The following is a 12,977-nucleotide window of genomic DNA, read 5'->3' on the forward strand; positions in this document are numbered from 1 at the left end:
ACCTGAGCCAAAATCAAGAGTCAGACGTTTAACTGACTGAGCCACCAAGGAGCCCCTTATTTATTTTTTAAGTGAGTTCTATGCCCAGTGGGAGACCTGAGATCAAAAGCCACATACTCCATTGCCTGAGCCAGCCAGGCATCCCTGAACTGTCGATTTACATTGGTATCAGGCAGGGCAGTTAAGGGTAAGAGATTAGACTCCAGTGGCTTAAAATCAAGGGACTTACTCTCACATAAATCATCTCTAAGGCTGAGTAGTGCAAGCTGACTTGAAGGCCATAAGTGTATCAACATCTCAGGCTCTTTTTTTCTTCTCTATCACATTAAAATGTGGCTTCTCTCTTGAGTTATCTTATGGTTCAACAGTTACTAGAGTATCAGCCATCAAGTCTACATTGCAGGCTGGAAGAAGGAAAAGCAAAATGGTCAAAGGAAGTGTGCCTTTTTAAGAAAACTTACCAGAAGTCTCTTTTAACACTTAAGCTGTTTTCTCAACAACAGCTTAGTAACAGAGATGCACCCAAGAAAAACTGGATGCAGTTAACTGAGGACATTGCCCAGATATCAGTTCGTAAGGGAGAATAGGAAAATGAATATTATAATGGAGGCAATTGTCAGTTTCTGTCACAATTTTACTTTTGGGCTTATGTTCTTATTGATTTGTGGGAGCTCTTTATATGTAAATGAAATTGTTTGTTACAGGAGTTACAAATACTTTTTTCCCCTATTATTTTGAGTTTGATTATGGTATTTTGTCATGTAGATACTTCTTCTGTATTGAATGTATCAATGTTTTCTTTTTTCATGGCTTCTGGTTTTTATGTCATAGTTAGGAAGGCCTTCTCACTCTGAAATCTCTCATGGTTTTCTCCAGTACTTTTATAAGAATTCAGACCTTGAAAGAGTCAACTCAAGGTCAGAGCCTTCTGGAACCAAATTTCTTATTTAAGTTGGAAGCAATAGCAGTGACGTATGGCTCACTGATTACCAGTAGAGATAGTTCTGCTGTCTTTGGAGACTTAACAGTACCACTAAAGTAGTCTTGCCATATAATAGTAGTATTGAATGGTGGCTCAAAGATTAACGTGAATTGCAGGTCCATCCTAAATGAGACCAAGGTGGTGTTTTCAAGATGGAAATCCAAACAAGCCAAGCCAGGAAGTTATTAATAAGAAATGCAAAATAAATAAAAGAAACATTCATTTGTAAATCAGAGAGAGTATTTTAAAACTGTCACAGTTCACATTGGCTGGTTACTGCTCCAAAAACTTCTTACTATCTCTGATGATCATTACTCCCAGGAACAGAGCAAAGTCCCATTAGATATATCCTATGTACCAGAGCATGCCCCATTACAGTCTGCAGTTGACAGGAGTTCATGAAGGGCAAGGCCTTGCTAAGCCTGGACACTGGCTAATCCTCTCCATTACTGTGGTAGCTCGGCAAATTCTTTCTCTTGGAAAGGAATAATTTCATTAGGATGCCACTTCGGTAAGAACATAGTTTAATTGGTTCAAACAAATTTTTAAAAAATTTCACACGGATACACACAACAACTTAGCCTAACATCTATTAAAAGCATTTTTTGAATTCTAATGTTGTGAAATATTCACCTGAACTTCTGGAGATATGAAAAAGGTCCTATTCTCATCAGGAACAAAAAATTAAATGCATAGCAGTTGGAAACATCACCTTAATATGTTCTTTCTAAATTTAATTAGACCCAATAATGGAATTACATGCATGTACTCCAAGAGAATAAGAGGAAATATCTGAAACCAGATATGAAAATAATGCCACCTACTACAATAGCACTTTTCAAACAAGTCTCAGTGTGGCAGACAGGGCAGTAACAGGGGAAACTAAGAAATAAGTAACTTGCCCAAGTGGTCACAAAGGTAGTTTTTGGCAAAGCTATGATTTATAAACTGGAATTCCTGATTTTTAATTCTGGTAAGTAATTTGATAGTAACTAAAAGTTAGGTTAGGAAAATATTTTTAACAGGATGTACATGGTTTCTTTAAATTTACAACTTGTTGGCATTCCATGGAAGAGTAAAATCAGAGTCTAAAGATGATGTTCCCATGCTTTGCTGAGGCCTACTGGTTATTATACAGTTGGTTATAGGTCTACTACTTCTTTCTGTGGCTAAGAAACAACTTCTAGTGGCCACCAGACATTTTAGTTGCCATGAAAGGTGCAGGGGAGCAGAAGTGGTAATACCTATAAGGTCTTTTAAGAAGACTTTAAGCTTCTTGGAGAACTAACCAAAGAAGGTTTGTTAGTTGGAGAGGTAAAATGTATCATAACCACTAAACTGATTATTGTAGACACCTTCTTTTTGAGGTATATGCAAAGGGTTTTTATGAAGTAGAATTTACGTCAAATGTGTCTTAGGTTTAAAAAAGGAGAAAGAAAATTTAAAAAATTAAAAAAAATTTTTAAAAAAGGAGAAAAAGAAAAATTTTAAGAATTAACACAAGGAACACATGATTGAACATCAAATTTTAATCTTGAACCTTTTCTCCAGTCTTCAAACTATTAACATGGAAAGGAATGATAAATTGCAATTTTATCATTGCCATATCACTGTGTAACAAGCCCTTGTTACAAAATCTCCATCTACTGTCTCCAAAAAACCAATAGAAAACCCATACATTATATTATCTAAGTGATCTATTAACAGATGAAATTTTAACCAACTTCATACCAGGAAACTATTAACAGAGGTACGTCAATCACATAGCTTAAAATATGGAGAAGACAGGTAAAAAATTATCTTAAGCTGTAGTAGTCTTTTTACTTTTTAAAATTTTTATAAAATACACTAATTTCCCAAAATAAAGAATATTATGACACATTGGTGTCAACTTACACAGATGAAAGCTGATGTCAGCTTTTTTCCTAACTAAAGTTCATTTCACCAAACCTTTATATATTACATGAATATCCAAGTAAAGTATTTTTTTAAAAAAATCAACACACAGGAACATAATGTACAGTGTTTTATATATATATATATATATATATATATATATATAAAAAAAACTAAAAGGTTAATTTAGGAATGATTTCATTTCAACCATATAACATCTTTTTTAAGACCATGAAACCTCTTGCTATTGCAAGAAGACTTTTCAGTTCATGTTTCTATATCCCAGTTGTAATTCTTAAGAGTAAAAAATGAAAAAAAAAATTTTTTCACAAGAAAACTGTAGCAACAATTTCATTCACTACCAGGCTGTCTTCCCTCCTTTTGTTTTTAGGACTACCCAGACCCACAACTGCAGTGGCCCTGGAATGTAATGGGGAGAAGAGGCCAATGACATCAAAGAATGGATATAAAAAGACAGGCTCAGCTGGATCCTGCTGCAATTGTAAGGTGTGGCCATTTTCCCTTGAGGAAGGCCTCCCAGAGCTGCAAGGGAGCATCAAGGGAACGGTAACAGCAACAGCCTCCTGGCTCATCCTTTACCTCAATTAGCTAGGAGGACAGAAAGGAACATTTTCATGAATGACTGTATAATGGCTGATGGATGCCTTAGCCAGGGAGGGAGGGCGTACACCCAGAGACCTTGGTCAGGAGCGAAAAGAATACTGTTTATTTTACACCTCCTGCATTGGTCACTTCTGAGCACAAACTAACCTCAACAGGACACTGCAGTGAAATATACACTCCATGCACAGTCGATATTACTGTGGGGATCCAGTAACACATGCAAGACGGTGGGAAAAGAACCACAATGGATGAATGTAAACTTTTCACAGTGTTTCTTATAGCCTTTAACTTCAGCACGAGGGCATCACCACCACGATCTCACAAACGTTTTATTGTGTCCTGGGCATGCAGATCACTTGGGGTAAAAATAGGAGATTATATCTCATAGCCACTCTCAGGAGCACAACTTCAATTTTCCCAATTTCCAACAATGAACTGAGCTCCTTCTGTTATAAAACTAAATATATTTCTGAATACATTTTTGTTCAAGGATTGTGCTTTATTTTTCCTTATCACTTCATTGACTTCATTCTAGGGAAATTTAAAACCCACTAAATTATACTGAGAACTAGGTCTTAAGGAGGATTCCTGACCAAACCAGAAAGACGGAACCACTAACTTCTTTCCTCTCAAGTTTCTGTCTCCCTACCCCAGGCCTTTACTGATACTTGATTCAGTTATATGTTTAGTTTCCAAAAAACGAAAACCAAATTAGAGAACTGGCATTTCTATCTTAAAGAAGCAAAGAGTAACACCGGTAGGGGGAGAGAAGGGGGGTTCTTTCTAAGTCAAAAACAATCTCTTGCTCTCAACAGGAGATAATCCAGCTTCTCCTTAGCTATCATTTCATAAATTAATAATTCCTTAAAATCACAATCCAATGAATTTATCTATTACAAGAAAAATTCAAGTTTAAAAAAGCAAATAAATTAGTTAAGCCTTGTAAACAATTGTCCATTTTAGCTATATATCTTTTTAAAAAAGGTTTCTCTGTATAGTAAATCAGACAGTACAAGGCACACCTTATACATCCGAATCCAGAGTGACAAGACACACACACACACACACACACACACACACACACACACACACACGCACCCCTTCTTCATGCTCTTGGCTGGCCTAACCATGCTGGGGGCACTGGGGTCACGCACCAATCCTTTGCTCATCTCCTGACTATCTGGAAGTCCACAGATGTGCTCTTTCCATTAAAATGCTTTGTGCTACTTTGTTGTATGATGTGACTTTCACCCTTCTCAGTGTTAGTCTCCTTAGATGTTCTCCACAAAGCTTCCCGGGAAAAGGCCAGTTTTCCCATTACGCTGTAATGTGCCTTTGAACCAGCCGTCTTCTCGCTTTTTATGCACAAACACTATATCTCCTTCTTTAAGTTCAAGTTCTGCCTCACTCTGAGGAGGATAGGAAACTACCACCCTGTGCCTAGAAAAAAGAGATATATTTTAGTTAAAGCCACACAAAGTAGTGAAAAAAAAAAGGTGTACTACTAATACACATAGCTTTAACATGAACAGAATAGGAAATAACATAAGTTTGTTTATAACATTTGTAAAATAACTCAAAATACACTATTCTCTGTTTTGTAGAGATTGTTGGAATTTGGATGTGCTTCACAGTCCACTACTGATGACTCAGACTGGTTTATTTGAGTGACGTTTACAGGGAGAGCTATTCTTGTCCCCTCCCATATGGAAAATGTTATTCCATTTCCTAGGAGGAAATGCCCTGTCCTTCCCTCTCCTCCAAGAAGAAAGGAGTGAATTTATTGGATTAGTGAGACTAGGAGAAGCTGAGTAGGTGGTTTCAGTCCTTCCTGAGCTACCTTCCTCTGGGCTCTGCTCTGCCTCTGCTGCCACATTGGAAGCATGCAATGGTCAGGGGCCAGGGGGGCAGACCTGCCTTCTGGAAGTAGGTCTTAAGTCTGTCTCTCTGTGTCCTTTACATTGGGTCTTGACATGGATGAGACAGCGATTCTAAGGAAGTTCATTTCCCTTACATAACCAAATCCACCCCTGGGCAGGCTGTCCTAAGCTCTAGACAGGGAGGGGAGCACAATGGCTACAAATCCAATCCAGTACCACCAATAAGGAGGTTGACATTCTGCTCTACGTTAGTCTGATAACTGTGTCTCTTTCTCTATTGGTTCTCAACTCAGATATTAGTAGGGAAAGTATGATTATCACTTAAAAACCCCAGAAGCCTTATTGGTTTAATATTATCTGTCTCCCTTCTTCCTCTCTCTTGAGTCTCCTGGAAAATTATGATTAGCAGCCATGGAAGACAGATGTTCTGTGCCTCATATCCTTTTATCTTTCTCTATTTTTCCAGCATTATTGCCCTCCCTTATTCCTCTCTTGCTATTCCCAACAGGTGGTATATGCTAGCCAACCTCTAAGATGGCCCCAGTGACCCTCGTCTCCTGGTATTCATTCTCTTGTGTGATCTCTTCCCATAAATGCACAGGGATGACTAGTAAAATACTGTGGAAGTGTGTGATTTCTGAGGCTAGATCATAAAAGGTATTGTGGCTTCTATATCAGTATCTCTTAGATCACACAGTCTGCAGAAAATTAGCTGCCATGTTGTGAGAAAACTCTACATTCCTATGGAGAAGATCACATGGTAGGTACTGAGGTCTTCTTTTCTTTTTTTTTTTTTAAGATTTTATTTATTTATTCATGAAAGACAGAGAGTGAGAGAAGGCAGAGACACAGGCAGAGGGAGAAGGCTTCATGCAGGGAGCCTGATGTGGGACTTGATCCCAGGTCTCCAGGATCATGCCCTGGGCTGAGGCAGGTGCTAAACCGTTGAGCCACCCAGGCTGCCCTTTTCTTTTTTAAAAAGCATTTAATTAATTTATTTTGGAGAGAGAGCAAGCAGCAGTAGGAGGGGCAGAAGGAGAGGGAGAGAGAATCTGAAGCAGTCTCCCTGCTGAGCATGGAGCCTATGCAGGGCTCGATCCTATGACTGCGAGATTGTGACCTGAGCTGAGACCAAAATTGGATGCTCTGACAGACTGAGCCACCCAGCTGTCCCTAACTGAGGTGTCTTTCTAAAAGTCAACTAACTACCCAATAGTGATGTGAGAAAGCCATCTTGGAGGAGAATCCCCCAGCCCTGGTCAAGCCTTTAGATGACTACAGCTGAGGCCAATATCTGGACTGCAACCTCAGGAAATAATCCAGGTCAGAACCACGCTGATAAGGCACTTCCAAGTTCCCAACCCACAGAAACTGTGGGGTAACAAAATGTTTGTTATTTTACGCCACTCAATTTTGGGGGTAATTTGTCACATGGCAATAGATAACTAAAAAATGTGAACATACATCTTTCTCCACTGGCTTTATGCAATATTTGGTCATAAAGGTAATTCTGAGTTACTACTTTTGTTTGGTTCTTAAAGTCAGAAAAGAAGTCCAAAGCCTCATAGGGACTCACTCTTGACTGTAAGTAAAGACTGGTATGGCTTAAATATGGTAGTCATAACAAGTACTATAGAACTGCCTCTAAAGTATGAAACCGATTAGAGCCCAGTCCTTTAAGAAGTTTGCTAGCTTCACCAATCTCCATCTCATAAAAACTAGAATAGACTCTCATTAAGAAAGACCACAGCAAGAGCCCCAGACTATTACTCTATAAACAAAACAAAACAAAACAAAAAAAAGGGGCATCTCTGCAAAAGTTGCATGGCTTCCCAAACAATTCCTGAGCTACTTTGGGCACATGAACCAAATTATCCTCTAAGGGGATCCCTGGGTGGCACAGCGGTTTGGCGCCTGCCTTTGGCCCAGGGCGCGATCCTGGAGACCTGGGATCAAATCCCACGTCGGGCTCCCGGTGCATGGAGCCTGCTTCTCCCTCTGCCTATGTCTCTGCCTCTCTCTCTGTGTGTGTGTGACTATCATAAATAAATAAAAATTAAAAAAAAATTATCCTCTAAGGTCTGAAGCAAAAGTACAGCACAGAGGCTGACTTATTATTTCTAAGAAAGATTCCGTTAATTCAAACACGAATTACAAGGCTCAGTGTTCAATCAAGCATGAACTGAGGGAGGAGGCCTGGCACTGTGTGCAAAAACACTGTATGTGAAGCTCTGGGCTGGGTTGATGTGGCCTTAAAAGTCATTTGGAGTAGTGTCACTTGGGCTAATTATCTCTGATCTCTTGGTCCCAGCTTCCTTATCTGTAGAAAAAGATTGCAGTAACTTAAACAGATATTGTCATGTAATGGAGTAATATTCTAAGTGTGATGCTCTTAGCATGGTGTCTCTTACAGAGTTTATATCCCAAAATACTAGCTCCTATTGGGATCACATGGCTTACGCAAAAGCAGGAGGGGTCTGGTACTTCAAGGAGGTGAAGGATGGGCCAGGAAGTCACTGGCCACTTCTACTATAAAGAGACTCAGACCACAGCCTAAAGAACTGCCTTATAATGACACTTGACACTTTAGAATGATAAAGTTAGGTTTTGGAATTCCTTCTTTGATACCTTTAAAAGCAAGACAAATAATCTCATCAGACACTTATCTGAAGGAAGAAATCCAGGTGAAAAGATTTCTCAAGTCTGATGCCAACAAGCTAAAAACTCATGTAAAAAGCAATATAACAGGTTGCTATTTGGGGCAAGTTAAAATTTGAGCAAAGCGTTGTAAGTCTGGAAAGAAGCATACAAGTGATTCACATTATATTCAGAGTAGATCTCTCATGAAATGTATTCTCTGTCGGTTCTCTGTGAGCTGCCTTAAAGGTGAAATGGAACAAAAATAATTCTTGAAAAACTTGAAGTGAATTAGATTAATATTTGCATTTTATAAAATGCACTAAACCAATTTTGTCAAAAAATTTTTTGAACTAGAACTGCTGCTGGGCTAAGAACATAATCTTCCTGCCAAGTTCCCAGTGGGAGCAAATTTTCATTGCTCAGTTATAAACCTCAGCGGGGGGGGGGGGGGGGGGGGGGGGTAGGGAGGGGAAGGTGGAATGAGAAACCATGTGCATAATGGAAACTGTGACACAGGCCTAATTGTATGAAGACTACCAGGTGCAGCGGTAACAGACTCTACTTAGAAATCTTCCAGCTCCGAAGCTGGCCTCGAGCCTTGTGAGGTAGTATGTACACAGATTTCTAACACAGACTCTTAAGGCCAAATTCTGGGCACAACTGGCCAACCATCTCAGGCATGGAAAGTAGAATGTTTACAGACCAACACACAGATGTAAGGCACAGCTGCAGAGGCCCCTCACATCTGTTCCTTCACCCTCTGCCTCACTTCGATTATGCTTGTCTTTGAGTAGGGCTTCTGGGAAACAGTGAACCTCAGAAGTCAAAGAGCCTTCTCCCATAACCTTCACGGACCTGCTAATCCCACTTTCAGAGCCGCGCCCTATCTATTCTTCATGGTCACTGCTACCATCCTGGTTGGCAAATTCATGACCTTCCACCTGGTCAAATAAACTACCTGTCCTCTCTGACCCCATTCCATTCTATACAGAACTGACAGACTCTTTCTTTCTTTAAAGATTTTATTTATTTATTCATAAGAGACAGAAAGAGAGAGAAACAGGCAGAGGGAGCAGCAGGCTCCATGTAGGGAGCCCCATGAAGACTTGATCCCAGGACCCGGGACTCACGCCCCGGGTCAAAGGCAGATGCTCAACCTCTGAGCTACCCAGGCGTCCTGACAAGCTCTTTTTTTTTTTTTTTCTGACAAGCTCTTTCTTAACTGGCAACTCTACCTATAGTTGCCTATAGCTCAAAAATCATTACTGGCTTCCAACGCCTGTGAATAAGCCTAATCCTCAGCTGGTGAATAAGGCTAATCCTTAGCCTGGTATGTAAAGCTCTCAATGATCTGACCTTCCCCTCTATCTGTACCTATGATTATCTCCATAAATGAACGAAACAGGTCTCTAAACCTGAATGTGCCCACCATACATAGCTTTTATCTCTCCACTCCTTGGCTCATGCGGTTCCTTCTATTGGGAACTCCCTGTGAGGATCTCTGCTCATCCACACCTGATCAGCCCCCCACAGCCTGGCTCCAATTTGCCCTGCAAAATACACTTAGTGTTCACTGTATTGGTATCATCTCCATCCCTGTCTCATTTATTATCCCAGACCATAAGCTGCTTGAGGGCTGAGATGACGGTAAATTCACTTTATATGCCTCATACCACTTAGTATAGTTCATGATAATTCTTTTTTTTTTTTAGAGAATCTTTTTTTTTTTAAAAGATTTTATTTATTTATTCATGAGAGACACACACAGAGAGAGAGAGAGAGAAAGAGAGAGAGACAGAGACACAGGCAGAAGGAGAAGCAGGCTCCATGCAGGGAGCCTGACGTGGGACTATCCCAGGTCTCCAGGATCACGCCCCAGGCTGAAGGCGGCACTAAACTGCTGAGCCACCCGGGCTGCCCTTTTTTAGAGAATCTTAACCAGGCTCCACACACAGCATGGAGCCCACCAATGCAGGGCTCAATCTCACAACCCTGACTGAGATCATGACCTGAGCTGAAATCAAGAGTGAGATCTTAACTGACTGAGCCACTCAGGTGCCTCTTGTGATAATTCTTAATAAGCATGTTGAATGACAAAAGAAAAAGCACAATGTATAGTAAAACTATTTCCAAAAAGTGCAAAGCTCCCTAAAGAGGAATGTAATTTGACAAATGCTAAAACATAGAAGGACCTTGAGGACATTATGCTAAGTGAAATAAGCCATGAACAATAGGCCAAATATCATATAATTCCACCTATAAAGTTCCCACAACAGTCAAATTCATAGAAAAGTAGAATGGTGGTTGTCAAGAGGTGCCAGAAAAAGGAATGGGGACTTACTGTTTAGTGAGTGCAGAGTTTCAGTTTGGAATAACAAAGAAGTTTTACAAATGGATAGTGGTGATGGTTATTCAACAATAGGGACTTACTTAATGTCACTGACTTTTACCTTAAAAAAATGGTAAACTTTATGTATATTTTAACACAATTTAAAAATAAGATAAATGAATAAGTGAGTGAATAAAAAAACAATGGAAAGATTAGGGGGAAGAAAAGAAAGAAAAATGAAAAAAAAAAAAAAAGGAAAGCTGAGTGGTAAGATGAATGCTTGTTAAGTATGCATTTGAACAGAGCACCTGAGAGGCAGTGTGAGGCATACAGCATGGCTCACAGACTTGGCCCTGAATGGGCCTCTGCATTTTGGTGGCTTTCTGACCTTCAGTTTTTGTGACAGTTACCAGGATGGAATTCAAGACACAGAGGCTTGCTACACAAAGAAGCTTCACTAATACAAGAAATAGTGAAAGGGATTATAAGGGAGAGGAGGGAAACTGAGTGGGGAAAAACAACCTGAGAGAGGAAGACAAACCATGAGAGACCTCTAACTCTAGGAAACAAAGGTTGCAGAAGGGGAGGTGGGTGGGGGCATGGGGTAACTGGGTGACAGGCTGAGGAAGGCACTTGATGGGATGAGCACTGGGTGTTATACAGGATATGTTCGCAAATTGAATTTAAATAAAAAAATTTGAAAAACAACAACAAAGAAGCTCCACTGACATCCCACTGCCAATCTTCCAGGCTTGGGCTATGGTGTTGAGGCTTCTACGTAATAAGCACTTGCAATCTTTTATTTGTATAAATTTTCTATTTCCTTTATTTTTCTGGTCTCTTGCATTCTCTGCAATTCAAACATTTTTGTTGTTGTTGTTTCTAATCTCTCCTGGTACAGTCCAAATTGGACCCCCTGGGGTTCTGGGAGGCACTCTGCCCATCACCCTGGGTAAGTAACCTGCACTGCTTTCTGCCAGTTGCTACAGCAATCTAATATCCAATTAAGTATTTCACTGGCAAAACCATACTAGCTTACTTTGTAGCTTTGCTTGAAGTCCAAGTAAATTATATCCATTGCTTCACTCAGTGGGTTCATTGTCACTAACTCAAATTAATCATGCTGGTTAAACCTGACTGACTCTCTGTAAATCTATCTCTATCCAATTTGTGTATTTCCAAGTGTTCTAGCTTAATCCCTGATCAAAGATCATAGGTTCTTTTCCAATTTAGGAGATGGGTTTATAGGTATGTGGTTATCAGTTTAATTCCTAAGCTTCAAAATACACAAAGAGATAGTGAGCTGTGTTTCCTTAAGCCCTTATCTATTCATTTTCAGTAGAGAGAGAGAAAAAAAAAAAAAAGCCTGTCACATATACTTTCTTTTATTGTCATCCCTTCCGAAGTATTATTTTATTTCTATTTTCTCTTCACAATTTTCGAATTATTTTTTCCTCCATTACCTAAAATAGAACCTAAAATATTTGTTCTATTATTTCTGCTGTCATCAATTATACATCTCCTGCCTCCAGGATATAGCATCGCTTGCTTGTTTTCCTCAGCCTCTCTAACAAACACAAAAGGATTCTTTTGTTCCTCAGAGAATTGTCTCAGCTGACACCAAGACCTGTCAACACACCTCAAGGTTCATCCTTTCTTACTGTGAGATTGCTTAAGTCTTTATGTCACGTGAATGCTTCTTTCCTTTGAAGGCACCAGCTGCCCTACTTGCATTCTTTTACCTTAGATTTATGGGACAGAGCCATGGTTTGAGGAGAAATTTTATGCTCGTTCTCATTATAACCTGTAGGGAATTCTATCTCACCCTGTACCAATACTACAGTGACAACCACTTCTACGAAATTCTATCAGTAAAAATTCTACCAGAAGAACCAGGCAGGCTTCTGCACTTTGCCAGAGCAGGAGCTGTTGATGTTTACATGGTGAATCAAGGAATCTAAGATCCTGAGATACTTTCAGAATCATACTGATGTGAAAGTTAATCTTCCCTTCTTTTTTAGCAATAAGCACTTTTTATTGTGTTAAAAAATTTGAAATGTCAAAACAGATAATCCCTAAATGATATACTTGGTAGCTAACTAACCAAAAAATTTAATTCCCAGTGGATAAGATGTTTTCCCATATTACTTGTTTCCGCACATTTTCCCTATTGTTTTTATAGTCAGGCAGACCTAAGAATACAAGTTAAATAAATACTATCATCATCATTGTATGAAGGCAAAGGGGCTGTGAAAAGTTGATCAGTCTGGCTATTATTTTTAATATGCTACTGAACATATGGATTATAAATATATAAAATCCAGCAGAAATCTTCTCCAAAGACCCCTTTTCCACTTGTAAAAATTGAAATGGTTATATAAAAAACCTGCCAGAGAATTCCAGAGTGCCTGTGCCCATCTGTTCCATCATTAAATTCTCCCTGTACCCTAGGTGATGTGAATCCCCTGCTCCCTGAACCACCATCACCTGTCTGCATTAGCGATTTCTCCTTTTCAGACACACTGAACAGCAGGGCCTGCTGTTAGAAATGAGGGCCGGAATGCAGAAGCCACAGAGATCCAGGACATCTGGCAACTGAAAAGGAATGCATAATGGGGGAGGCAGG

At 39.6% G+C, this 12,977-nt stretch overlaps 1 protein-coding gene across 3 annotated transcripts in view; it reads right to left on the bottom strand.

Moving 5' to 3' along the window:
• Positions 1–2,496: 2,496 nt before the first annotated feature.
• Positions 2,497–12,977, bottom strand: part of SH3RF1 (SH3 domain containing ring finger 1) — a 180,177-nt gene continuing 169,696 nt past the window's right edge. For all 3 annotated transcript variants that reach the window (XM_077868519.1, XM_077868521.1, XM_077868520.1), the window contains one exon: positions 2,497–4,942. In XM_077868519.1, coding sequence (XP_077724645.1) covers positions 4,774–4,942 — 169 coding nt within the window. In that variant the 3' untranslated portion in view covers positions 2,497–4,773. The remainder of the gene's footprint in view (positions 4,943–12,977) is intronic.

Source organism: Canis aureus, chromosome 24 (assembly GCF_053574225.1).
Source record: "Canis aureus isolate CA01 chromosome 24, VMU_Caureus_v.1.0, whole genome shotgun sequence".
Taxonomy (NCBI): Eukaryota; Metazoa; Chordata; class Mammalia; order Carnivora; family Canidae; genus Canis; species Canis aureus.